At 45.6% G+C, this 13,965-nt stretch overlaps 1 protein-coding gene across 1 annotated transcript in view; it reads left to right on the top strand.

The window, feature by feature from the left end:
* Positions 1-13,965, top strand: part of LOC126418978 (cuticle protein 10.9-like) — a 191,265-nt gene that overhangs the window by 172,811 nt on the left and 4,489 nt on the right. The window contains exon 2 of the mRNA XM_050086025.1: positions 4,961-5,202. Within this exon, the coding sequence (XP_049941982.1) occupies positions 4,961-5,202 (242 nt within the window). The remainder of the gene's footprint in view (positions 1-4,960; positions 5,203-13,965) is intronic.

Here is a 13,965-nt window from a genome sequence, read left to right on the forward strand (position 1 = left end):
AATCCTCTGCATGTCGTTCTGCAAATTCTTACTATCTTCTGGCGTTGCTACTTTGGTATAGACAATCGCATCATCTGCGAATAGCCTTAAAGAGCATCCGACGTTTTCTCCTAGATCATTTATATATCTATTGTGATCAGCAAAGGTCCTCTCACACTTCCCTGTGGTAGTCCGGATATTACCTTTATATCTTTCGATTTAATCCCCTTAAGAGGAACGTGTTGAGTTCTATTTGCAAGAAAGTCTTGAATCAAATCGCAGTCTACGATGTGAAAACGAGAGTTTTTCAAGAAGACAAAAATGTAGAAACTGCCAAGAAATCAATGCTGCCGTCTGACGATGTGCCCAGGCCCAAAACCAGAAACGGTACAAAGAAATCATTTCTAAAAAAAACTCCTGGTTGGTGCAGTATTTACTACTGCGTAATTTACGAAAACAGCTATAATGCTCTCTAATGACAATGGATAAAATCAAACTTTTCACTCTATCATAAGTATTGCTGAAACAGAAATAGTTAAAGAACTGAAAGTTCGATACAACATGCAATTTTGTTCGAAGAGCGATTGTCTGATAATACAAACGGCGACCAAACAATTGTCGTTCTAAGGCAGTACAATCAAGAATGGGAACGCCAATCAGGCCAAATCGCCGTGAGCACTGAGGCAATAATTCCACCGACGCACCAGATTGGAGATACCCATTTGGTAAAACACCGTGCCCTGCTGCGTGGAGAAGTTCGTAACTGCCTGCTGCGCATCGTCGTCCGATACGGATCGTGTCCTCTTCAAGGCTTTTTTTTTTCTTGAGGTACCAAAGGCGCGATAATCGCTTGTGTAAAGGTAGGTCCATCGGGTGTATGCTCGTCTTCAACTTGAGTTACCGTAACTTCCGCTTTTCAACATTTGCGATGTGGGGACGTGTGTTGTCGTTAAACAGCAGCGTCCCTTGTCGTACCAATCCATGACGGTGGACATGTTGCCCCATACACGTGCATTTCTCCGAGCGATGTCTGCCGTTGTTTGTCCTTGGTCAGCCAATGAAATAGTAAAAGAGTAACGGCACATTGGTCATTTTGAGACGCTTTTGGTAATAACGTTGCTACTGTTCACGTTTCAGCATCTCCCGCACCCGCACGTCGGAAATGCACAAATGCCACACTAATCCCTTGCCTACATGTCGGTGATTATATACCCACATCAGAGTCTCGCTGCGTTGCATGTACATTGCACCAACGCTCTCAGACGGAATCTTTTTGATAGCCGCTTACATTTCATCGTTTATTAGCTACATCTACTTCGGGTACTTAATCATCCCAATATTTTACCGAGTAAAAGTAAATTAAATGAAACGGAAGCACGAATTTTTAACATTTGCTACATATAATATTATCCAAAGTGATGTAGTTGTGATGATCTGCCTGATACTGATCTCAAGTAGATTCGTATTCAGATAAGGCTGGACTAGACGTTTGTATAAAACCTTCACTAATAATTTTTGCTCTGGAAATTACTTCCCTATCTTACAACAGTCACTACTGTTTGCATATGATGCCTGACAGATGGAGTAACAAGCAGCAGTCTAATAACAGCACGGCTAGAAGCAGAAAATCAAAGTGCAAGTTTCGTGATGGGCGGCGATGGTCGCAGTTCTGAATACAAACAAGCCTAACATCCCGAACCCGAGTTTCTCCCTGCATATACAGTGTTCAGATAACTTGCGCAAATGCAGCTGGGTGACGTCTTCGACATCCGCCGAAATTTCGTTTGGTTTAACCACACGCCAATGATGGCCAACGTCAGGAATAATCAACTGTAAAATGCTTTTTTATTCCAGTCTCTGATCATAAATGAATTCTTTAGACGATGACCCGTTTCACTCTGCAATGACCATTCTCAGATCTTTTTTACACCATTTCCTAAAGTGATACGGCCATAAAGGCATCGTCAAAACATATAAATATAATCAGCATAGCATCGTCACATAGATTTAAAATATGGTGTATAATAGGCCACATCGTCCGCATAGTGATTATTGCCAACTATGTGGACGATGTGGCCTATTCTACACCATATTTTTATGTGACGATGCTATGCTGTTTATATTTATATGTTTTGACGATGCCATTATGGCCGTATCACTTTAGGACATGGTGTAAAAAAGATCTGAGGATGGTCATTGCAGAGTGAAACGGGTCATCGTCTAAAGAATTCATTTGTGATCAGAGACTGGAATAAAAAAGCATTTTACAGTATTGGATCACTGTTTGTACACGCGATTATGTCGCAGTTCGTGATAATGAACTGTGAATACTAATAACCAACTGATGAGGTAGCATCAACTACGTCCCTCTGATATTTGAGAAGTGAAAGAGCAAGATTCCATGGGGAATTTAAGCAAAAGCCTCCATTTCATTCATGAAGAGCACACAAACCCACTGACGGTACAAAACCTATTGGTCATCGGACAAAGAGACCAGTGGTGCATTCGCCGTGCCATTGTGGATCGCGCGCCTGCGTATCTTTCAGTGCGGACAAACGTGGTTGTAATGCGACTCGCCCTTTGACGTGGGTCCCCTGTTGCTCGTTGCACAGCGTAGCGGACGTCTGCTGCTGTAGATGACAATGGTAGACCACCACCTCTTCTGCGTTTCGGAACGTCAACCAATGCTGTGAGCAAAGCCAAATTCCTGGTCTACTCGTCAAACTTCATCCGTTTTCCAATTTCTTTGTGAGGCTTCCCAGTGTAAAGTCATCCAGATGTTAACCCTGTTCTACTGTATAATGAAGAACGCCACCACAGTGCACCATAACTGCTCACTGACTCAGAAGCACTGCCTTTTGACGTTCCTTCAACTGCCTCGTGTTGCGGGGCAGTCTCATTTGGCGCTATAGATACGCTGACTTCACGCGATTTCACGTCCAGATTTCAGTACACGTCTGAGATACCTTTGGCAACACGCTCCCGCACTTTCATTCATTTCCACCTAGTAGTTAATATGCAGTGTTGCCTTGTTACTTTAACTACTCTGAAGAGCCAAAGAAACTGGTATACCTGCCTAATATCGTGAAGGGCTCCCGCTAGCACACAGAAGTGCCGCAACACGATGTGGCATGGACCCGACTAATGTCTAAATTAGTACTGGAGGGAATCGACACCATGAACACTGCAGGGCTACCCATAAATCTGTAAGTGTACGAGGGAGTGGAGATCTCTGAACAGTAACTTGCAAGATATCACAGATATGTTCAATAATGTTCATGTCTGGGGACTTTGGTGGACAGCGAAAAATGTTTAAAGTCAGAAGAGTATTCCTGGAGCTACTCTGTAGCAATTCAGGACTTTTGAGGTGTCGTTGAAATTTCCCATATCCGTCGGAATGCACAATGGACATGAATGGATGCAGTTGATGAGACAGGATACTTATGTACGAGTCATCTGTCAGAGTCGTACCTAGACGTATCACACCAACTGCACACGCCCCACACTATTAAAGAGCGTCCATCAGCTTGAACAGTGCCCTGGTGACATGCAGGGTCCATGTATTCATGAGGTTGTCTCCATACACCTCCATCCACTCGATACAATTTGAAACGAGACGCGTCCGACCAGGCAACATGTTTTCTCTCAACAGTCCAATGTCGGTATTGACGTGCCCAGGCGAGGCGTAAAGCTTTGTGTCGGGAATCAAAGGTACGTAAGTGGGCCTTCGCCTCCAAGAGCCCATATCGATGCCGTTTCGCTGAATGGTTCGCACGCTGACACTTGTTGATGGCACAGCATTGAAATCTACAGCAATTTGCGGAGACGTTCAACAATTCTGTTCTGTCGTCGTTGGTCTCGTTGTTGCAAGATCTTCTTCCGGCCGCAACGATGATGGTGATGTTTTACCAGATTCCGGATATTCACGGCACACTCGTGAAATGGTCGTCCGGGAAAATCTCCACTTCATCTCTACCTCGGAGATGTTGTGCCCCATCACTCGTGCGCCGACTATAACACCACTGTCAAACTCACTTAAATCTTGATAAGCTTTCATTGTAGCAGCAGTAAGCGATCTAACAACTGCTCCAGACACTTGTCTATTTAGACGTTGCCGACCGCAGCGCCGTATTCTGCCTGTTTACATACCTCTATATTTGAATACGCATGCCTATACCAGCTTCTTTGGTGCTTCAGTGTGTGGTATAATGAAGAAAACCCTCACGGTGCACCGTAACTGCTCACTCACTGAGAAGGACTGCCTTTTGTCGTTCCTTCACCGAGCAAGGTGGTGCAGTGGTTAGCATTCGGAAGGACGGCGGTTCAATCCTGCGTCCGGTCATCCTGATTTAGGTTCCCCGTGATTTTCCTAAATCGCTGCAGGCAAATACCTGGATGGTTCCTTCGAAAGGGCACGGCCGACTCCCTTCCCCATTCTTCCCTAATGCGACGAGACCGATGACCTCGCTGTCTGGTCTCCTCCCCCAAGCTACCCAAACAACCCCAAGCGTTCCTTCAACTGCCTCGTGTTGCGGGCCCATTCCCATTTGGCGCTACAGTCACGATGACCTTAATCGATTTGAGGTTCAGCTTTCTTTGAGCGACTGGGAGTTCTTTGGCAACACGCTCCCTCACATTCACTGATGTCCACCGAGTAGTTAATATGCTACGTCACTTTGTTATTTTAACTATCTCTTCTTTAAGCCTTGCAGAGCGTTGCAGGTAACGGTCAGTGTGTTTCCTTAAGGCAATATTCCGGGGCTTTGTCAGCCAGATATTTTCGTCAGTCGAGGATTGGCGCGTGCAGTGAAGCGAGGAGCGATGGAGCAGTTTAAATGCTCCACTAAGACTCAGGGGGCTTGTTTGTTCTCCACAGTGTCACTCTGGCCATGTGCATGCAACGAAGCTGTAGCGTAACCGTGCCCTGTGAAGACATTCACGTCGCAGTGACACTAAACCACGCTTTGCCGTGCTTGTGCAGTGGCCGACGCGGGCGTCGCCGCTGAGCCTGGCGGAGGGCAGCACGTCGTACCACGAGGTGGAGCCGCACGGGCCGGGCACGTACGCCTGGGGCTACGACGTCGAGGACGCCGCCACGGGCAACACGCACTTCCGCCAGGAGGAGCGCCACGCCAACGGCACCGTCACCGGCAGCTACGGCCTCCTGCAGACGGACGGCGTCGTCCGGGTCGTCCACTACGTCGCCGACGACGCGGGCTACAGGTGCGTCTCTTAGCCTTCCCCAGCCTCCTCCCACGTGTCACTTACTCCTCCGATGAAGCACAGTCGTCACAGACGGAGTTCACTCTTCAGCAGATTGTGCGCTGTTTTAAAACTTCGCTCGTAGAATGAAACTGTATACCAGAACAGGACTCGAACCCAGAACCTCGCCTTTCTCGGGCAGTGCTCTTGCCGACTGACTTACCCAGGCCGAAGTCACGATCCACCCTCACAGCGTTACTTCCACCAGCGCCTCTTTCCGAATTTCTAAACATCACAAAAGCTGTGATTCTTCAAATTCTCCAGGCGTATTTCATGACGAAGTAAATCTCGGGTGAAAAGCCTGGTGTGCGTATACAAACGACTGTATCATCAAAGAAGCTATAGAGATCAGAGTAAGAAAACCTGAATTGAATCGTGACAGCGGCTATTCTCTTAACCAAGCGTTGGAACCAGCCATTACTCGGATTAAGGAGAAAATAGAAATATCCCAAAATGTACTGACTTCGAGAGCAGGGGGAGGAACCTCCAAAACACCGCCAGGAAACCTCCCTGGGCGCGGACCTACGAGGGAACACCCAGACGCTGTGCCACAAGTCGGGCGTCAAACCCCGGCGCGGATAGCCGAGAGAGCTCCCGCGGCGCGGACGGCGGAGGGAGCGCCCGAGGGAGGGGGGAGGGTAATCCGATATATACCTCACGCCTGCCGTCCCTTGGCAGTACATCAGCACACCTGGCAACAAGGTCAATTGCCAAAATATTGCGTCCTTTGTACACTCACACCAGGCTGTTCAGCCGAGATTTATTTCGTCATCACATAAGTTCTCCCGCATGCTTTGCGCAATTCCTTCTTTCCACGGGATGCACGTGAAATCAAAGGTTTCGGCTTCGTTTCCCGATTTGGCACTCCGTTTTAATCTACCGGGAAGTTTCGTTAACCTGGTTTTTGCACTAATACAAGTTTATTGCGATAGCGTAGTAGAAGCTCCGGGGGTGTGGGTACAGATACAAGCCGGCCGGGGTGGCCGAGCGGTTCTAGGCGCTACAGTCTGGAGCCGCGCGACCACTACGCTCGCAGGTTCGCATCCTGCCTCGGGTATGGATCTGTGTGATGTACTTAGGTTAGTTAGGTTTAAGCAGTTCTAAGATCTAGGGGACTGATGACCTCAGAAGTTAAGTCCCACAGTGCTCAGAGCCGTTTGAACCATACAGATACAATGACAACAATAGAACAGCAAAGTCGACTAAGCTGAAGAGGCATCTGATGTAGCAATTTCGAGCAATTACAGTCTGTAGCACAAATTCCAATACCACAATGATGAACGAGGCAACGAAGAGCAGTCCAAGCGAAACATATTTGTAGCCATTACCCTGTAACTGACATAGGAAGAAGGTTTAGACAGCATCCATGGCAAACACATCACTTGTTATCAGATATTTTTGGCTCGTTCTTAAAGGCTGACTGTGCAGTTCGAGCTCTGCCCCCTTGCACAGTCATCGACTTTTCAGCCAAATATCAGGCGAATTGACAGTGAGGCTAAGGGAGTCCCAAATGGGAATATTTCAGAGGGCGTTTGAAGTTGCAGCGTTGTGTCTTACAATCAAAGGGAATGTCCCGAAATCCATGGTCAGAAATACAGAGTTGGAACACATTTTTATTTTAATTGTGAGACAATAAATACCATACAAAAATATGAAACTGTACTTCATATTTCTTTACGCCGATGACTTGCTCCATAGCTTAGCGTACAAACGTCACTATCAACTGCAGACGAATTTAGGATTTCGTACTTCTTTCTATGATGCCCGGCTTCAGTAACAGTACGTTTACTGAGTCGTTTGGTAGACGACTTCGATCCATTTACTGATAACCGGGGACCAAAACCTCTTGGAAGTTTTTATCAGACCGGTACACAGAATTCTACTTTAGCTCCGTTGAACGCTTCACACATGCCTCTCCTGACACTAATTTCGTCTTCGTTCATATCTGCCATTCAGCAAGATTGTGGCTACGTTTAAAACTGTGATGGATCTCTCTTTACTTTCGGAGCAGCGTTGTAATGCTTTTGTTTACAGACGGATGACCTTTCTCATCCCCCACAGTTTCACTTGGAACACGTCTGCATAAAGCGTAGCCCTATCGTACAGTACTATTAAGCTTCATCGATTTACACTGAACATTTTCTGTCCCAGATTCGAATGTTTGATGTTGAATGCTCACCTAATCTGAAATGTGTTTCTTCTCGCACTTACTAAGCAGATATTTCTTTTCATATTTCTGAACGTTCCTACTCACACCAGCAGCTAGTGATGTTATGATAGTCTTGTAATTAGATTCTTAATTATCCTTCTCTAGGTGGATAAATAATAGTTGGTAGGCGTGATTTTACATCTGAAAGATGATGTCTATTCAGATTTCGCGCCAATCAGGTAAGAGTGTCACTAGTAGCGTCCCTGTGAGGATTCAAATCAGGTTTGTTTTAACAACACACTGTAACGGTCGAGAACGTTAGTTACCATCGAGATAGGCCGTGGTGAATTGATGGCAGCCAAGAATGCCTTCAAGGCGACAAAGACGCCATTATCAACACCTCACTGAGCTTAAACGAGGTCGTGTAATAGGGCTACTAGAACATGTATGGACACTGCAGAAGGACTTGGCAGGAAGGTAGTCACTGTCCGTGTCTGCTCGCAGCCGTGATCACAAGAATGCACTGTCACAAGAAAACCGAGCTCTGCACGACCACATGGCGCTACTAAGTGAGAAGAGCATCGTGTTCCGTGTATGGCTCTGGCACATCGTATTGCATTTGCAGCAGCAATTTGAGTAGCAGTTGGTACCAAAGTGACACAACCGACTGTTACAAATCGGTTATTTCGAGGATAGCTCCGAGTAAGGCGCCCTGTAGCGTACATTCCACTGACACCAAATCGCCGGCCGAGGTGGCTGTGTGGTTCTAGGCGCTCCAGTCCGGAGCCGCGCTGCTGCTACGCTCGCAGGTTCGACTCCTGCTTCGGGCATGGGTGTGTGTGATGTCCTTAGGTTAGTTAGGTTTAAGTTTTTCTAAATTCTAGGGGACTGATGACCACAGCAGTTGAGTCCCATAGTGGTCAGAGCCATTTGAACATTTGACACCAAATCACTTTAATTTGCCGCTTCAGTGGTGTCAGGCGAGACCTCATTGGAACTCAGGATGGAGATCTGTTGTGTTTTCTGACGAAAGATTGTCTTGCTTTGGTGCTACTGCTGGTCGCGTGTTGGTTAGAAGGCGGTACGTCTCACCTTGCTAGACACACTGGACCTACATCTGTAGTTGGGGTGCGATTTCGTATGACACCAGGAGTACTCTCGTCGTTATACCATGCACCCTGCCTGCCAATTTGTATGTCAGTCTGATGATTCGACCTAATGTGTGTCACTCATGAATAACATTCCAGGTGATTGTTTCCAAACAGTGTAAGCTCGCCGCCATGCCGCTGTTGTAACCCGAAATGCTCGACAATGTGTCGACATTTAGCTTCGCCTACTCGATTGTCTTCAGTCGAGCACATATGGGACATTATCGGACAACAACTACAGCGTCATCCACAACTAACATTAACACAAACTTACATCCGGCACCTATGCAACACAATGCATGCACGTTTCCATGCTTGCATTCAACATTCTGGCGATTACACCGATTATTTATGTACCAGAATTTCACATTTGCAATGGCCTATCGCGCGCTTAGATTAACGTACGATTTTGCAATGTTAATTACTTAAATATATTACCTAGACCTATGTATTCCCGACATTTCATTACTCTACATCAATTACTTTTTGGTGATGCGGCTTTTTTCTGTCAGTGTATTTGGGAGTGGATTTCCAGTACCTGCATATGCCTCACAACTCAGGGAAATGTCCCGAAAACACCTGTCGGAATAGGGGGATGAAACTACATTTACTTTTATTCTAGAACAACGTATCTCAAGTTAAAAAATTGAAAACCTTGTGTATAAGTATGAATCATTGTTTATACATGTACAGAGCAAAGTGTTGCTCGCGGTGCAGCTGGCGGTGTTCTATGAGTTGCCGATCGGGCCTCTTCATGCACCCACCATTACACGAGGGATTCCCAGCGACGCACAGTGAGAGTAGCACTTATGACACGCCTGGAATTCGCACAAGCTACCCCTACGGTAGCGTGCGATTATTTCGAGCTACAATTCGCTGTCCGCTGATAACGCTAAATTAACTTTTAGCTGTCTCTGGACAAGAATGGGGGAAGATATGCGCATTATCCGACTCGGTGCCGAAGGTCTCTAACACCAGTTTCAGCAGTGACACTTGACTCGGTAGCGACAGCTTACAATCCAAGGAGTGGCAGAAATTTTTGTCGTCCGTAATGAGCTAGCTTCGGAAGGGGAGGTTGTTGAAGCAAGTTTCTGATCACCAAGCTACGTGGCAGTATCCTGTATTAAATTCCGCCTTTTCCGCAGTGTCAAATGTTGTGAGGACGTATGTCACTGTTGTTCGTGATCCGCTGGTCGGTTGGAGCATTAAACTGCGTGGCCACTACGAGGTATGATTGGAAAGTTTTAAGTATGGGCTTCTAATTGTACAATCTTGGTACTTACATGCTACTGTGATGCGTATCCTTCAAAATAGTCGCCTTCTCACTGAACACACAGACTCCAACGGTGTTTCCACTTTTGGAAACGTTCCTGGAAATTTTTTTCCTGAAGTGTGATAAGGACGCTCTCCGTGTTTCGTGTTTGCCTGGATGTCTTCAGTCGAATCAAATCACTTCCCTTTCAGTGAAAATTCCAGTTTAGGAAACATGTAGAAGTCTGCAGAGCCCAAATCCTTGGAATATGGCGGTTGTGGAAGCACTGGAAGTTTGAATTTGGTCAAAAATTCAACGATGGAGAAGGCACGATGAGCCGGAGCATTGTCGTGGTGTAGCACCCAACTCCTGTTTTTCCACAATGCAGGCCTTTTCTTCCGCACCTTTTCACGAAAACGCTCAAGGACACATTTGTAATATTCCTGGGTGTCTGTCGTCCAGGGGTACATTCATGATACACAATACCAGTAGAATCGAAAAAAATCACCAACACTGTCATCACCTTCGACCGACTCTGCCATGCTTTTTTCGGTCGTTGTGAACCTAGAATCTTCCACTGCGAAGACTGCACTTTGGTTTCAGAATCATATCCATATAGCCACGATTCGTCACCTGTATTTACCCTATTTAACATCCCTGGGTTATTTTTAGTCCGATTAATCAATACTTGGCACACTTCAAGCCAGTATTGTCTCCGGTCATTTGACAACACTTTTGGAATTAATTTCGCGGACACTCGACACCTGTTCAGATCTTCAGTTAAAATTGCCTGAACTGCATAGAAACTTAAATGAAGTTCATCAGCCATCTCCCTAATTGCAAATCTACAATCAGAGAGCACTAAGTCATGAACTTTCTCAACATTTTCATTCGTTTTTGAGGTGGAAAGAAGACCGGACCGTGATTCATCTTCAAATCACTCGCGGCCGTTTTTAAATCTGTTGAACCTGACAAAAACATTTGACTGGCTCATACAGTTATCTCCGAATGTTGTCTTTAATACTTTGTAAGTCTCAGAAGCTGAGTTCCCGGTTTTACAACAAAATTTCACACAAACTCGTTGCTCCATTTTTACGTCCATTTTCGCGCAGACAGAATCCGGCAACAAGCACTAACAGACCCGCACTCAACCAGCTGCCACAACAAACTGAATAAAGGAAACGCAGGTTCCTGTCAGAGGGCGTTCAAGGACAAGGCAATGACTCACTCCCACCCTCCGTGTACCTGCCCGCCAAACCAGTAATCAGTAGAGGATCCATTCTTAAAACTTTCCAATCACATCTCATATAATTTTTCTTGACAGGAATAGTCTATTTAATCTACATCTACATCTACATTTACATCTACATTTATACTCCGCAAGCCACCCAACGGTGTGTGGCGGAGGGCACTTTACGTGCCACTGTCATTACCTCCCTTTCCTGTTCCAGTCGCGTATGGTTCGCGGGAAGAACGACTGTCTGAAAGCCTCCGTGCGCGCTCTAATCTCTCTAATTTTACATTCGTGATCTCCTCGGGAGGTGTAAGTAGGGGGAAGCAATATATTCGATACCTCATCCAGAAACGCACCCTCTCGAAACCTGGCGAGCAAACTACACCGCGATGCAGAGCGCCTCTCTTGCAGAGTCTGCCACTTGAGTTTATTAAACATCTCCGTAACGCTATCACGGTTACCAAATAACCCTGTGACGAAACGCGCCGCTCTTCTTTGGATCTTCTCTATCTCCTCCGTCAAACCGATCTGGTACGGATCACACACTGATGAGCAATACTGAAGTATAGGTCGAACGAGAGTTTTGTAAGCCACCTCCTTTGTTGATGGACTACATTTTCTAAGCACTCTCCCAATGAATCTCAACCTGGTACCCGCCTTCCCAACAATTAATTTTATATGATCATTCCACTTCAAATCGTTCCGCACGCATACTCCCAGATATTTTACAGAAGTAACTGCTACCAGTGTTTGTTCCGCTATCATATAATCATACAATAAAGGATCCTTCTTTCTATGTATTCGCAATACTTTACATTTGTCTATGTTAAGAGTCAGTTGCCACTCCCTGCACCAAGTGCCTATCCGCTGCAGATCTTCCTGCATTTCGCTACAATTTTCTAATGCTGCAACTTCTCTGTATACTACAGCATCATCCGCGAAAAGCCGCATGGAACTTCCGACACTATCTACTAGGTCATTTATATATATTGTGAAAAGAAATGGTCCCATAACACTCCCCTGTGGCACGCCAGAGGTTACTTTAACGTCTGTAGACGTCTCTCCATTGATAACAACATGCTGTGTTCTGTTTGCTAAAAACTCTTCAATCCAGCCACACAGCTGGTCTGATATTCCGAAGGCTCTTACTTTGTTTATCAGGCGACAGTGCGGAACTGTATCGAACGCCTTCCGGAAGTCAAGAAAAATAGCATCTACCTGGGAGCCTGTATCTAATATTTTCTGGGTCTCATGAACAAATAAAGCGAGTTGGGTCTCACACGATCGCTGTTTCCGGAATCCATGTTGATTCCTACATAGTAGATTCTGGGTTTCCAAAAACGACATGATACTCGAGCAAAAAACATGTTCTAAAATTCAACAACAGATCGACGTCAGAGATATAGGTCTATAGTTTTGCGCATCTGCTCGACGACCCTTCTTGAAGACTGGGACTATCTGTGTTCTTTTCCAATCATTTGGAACCCTCCGTTCCTCTAGAGACTTGCGGTACACGGCTGTTAGAAGGGGGGCAAGTTCTCTCGCGTACTCTGTGTAGAATCGAATTGGTATCCCGTCAGGTCCAGTGGACTTTCCTCAGTTGAGTGTTTCCAGTTGCTTTTCTATTCCTTGGACACTTATTTCGATGTCAGCCATTTTTTCGTTTGTGCGAGGATTTAGAGAAGGAACTGCAGTGCGGTCTTCCTCTGTGAAACAGCTTTGGAAAAAGTTGTTTAGTATTTCAGCTTTACGCGTGTCATCCTCTGTTTCAATGCCATCATCATTCCGGAGTGTCTGGATATGCTGTTTTGAGCCACTTACTGATTTAACATAAGACCAGAACTTCCTAGGATTTTCTGTCAAGTCGGTACATAGAATTTTACTTTCGAATTCACTGAACGCTTCACGCATAGCCCTCCTTACGCTAACTTTGACATCGTTTAGCTTCTGTTTGTCTGAGAGGTTTTGGCTGCTTTTAAACTTGGAGTGGAGCTCTCTTTGCTTTCGCAGTAGTTTCCTAACTTTGTTGTTGTACCACGGTGGGTTTTTCCCGTCCCTCACAGTTTTACTCGGCACGTACCTGTCTAAAACGCATTTTACGATTGCCTTGAACTTTTTCCAAAAACACTCAACATTGTCAGTGTCGGAACAGAAATTTTCGTTTTGGTCTGTTAGGTAGTCTGAAATCTGCCTTCTATTACACTTGCTAAACAGATAAACCTTCCTCCCTTTTTTTATATTCCTATTAACTTCCATATTCAGGGATGCTGCAACGGCCTTATGATCACTGATTCCCTGTTCTGTACATACAGAGTCGAAAAGTTCGGGTCTGTTTGTTATCAGTAGGTCCAAGATGTTATCTCCACGAGTCGGTTCTCTGTTTAATTGCTCGAGGTAATTTTCGGATAGTGCACTCAGTATAATGTCACTCGATGCTCTGTCCCTACCACCCGTCCTAAACATCTGAGTGTCCCAGTCTATATCTGGTAAATTGAAATCTCCACCTAAGACTATAACATGCTGAGAAAATTTATGTGAAATGTATTCCAAATTTTCTCTCAGTTGTTCTGCCACTAATGCTGCTGAGTCGGGAGGTCGGTAAACGGAGCCAATTATTAACCTAGTTCGGTTGTTGAGTGTAACCTCCACCCATAATAATTCACAGGAACTATCCACTTCTACTTCACTACAGGATAAACTACTACTAACAGCGACGAACACTCCACCACCGGTTGCATGCAATCAGTCCTTTCTAAACACCGTCTGTACCTTTGTAAAAATTTCGGCAGAATTTATCTCTGGCTTAAGCCAGCTTTCTGTACCTATAACGATTTCAGCTTCGGTGCTTTCTATCAGCGCTTGAAGTTCTGGTACTTTACCAACGCAGCTTCGACAGTTGACAGTTACAATTCCGATTGCTGCTTGGTCCCCGCATGTCCTG

The sequence above is a fragment of the Schistocerca serialis genome, chromosome 9, assembly GCF_023864345.2.
Source record: "Schistocerca serialis cubense isolate TAMUIC-IGC-003099 chromosome 9, iqSchSeri2.2, whole genome shotgun sequence".
Taxonomy (NCBI): domain Eukaryota; kingdom Metazoa; phylum Arthropoda; class Insecta; order Orthoptera; family Acrididae; genus Schistocerca; species Schistocerca serialis.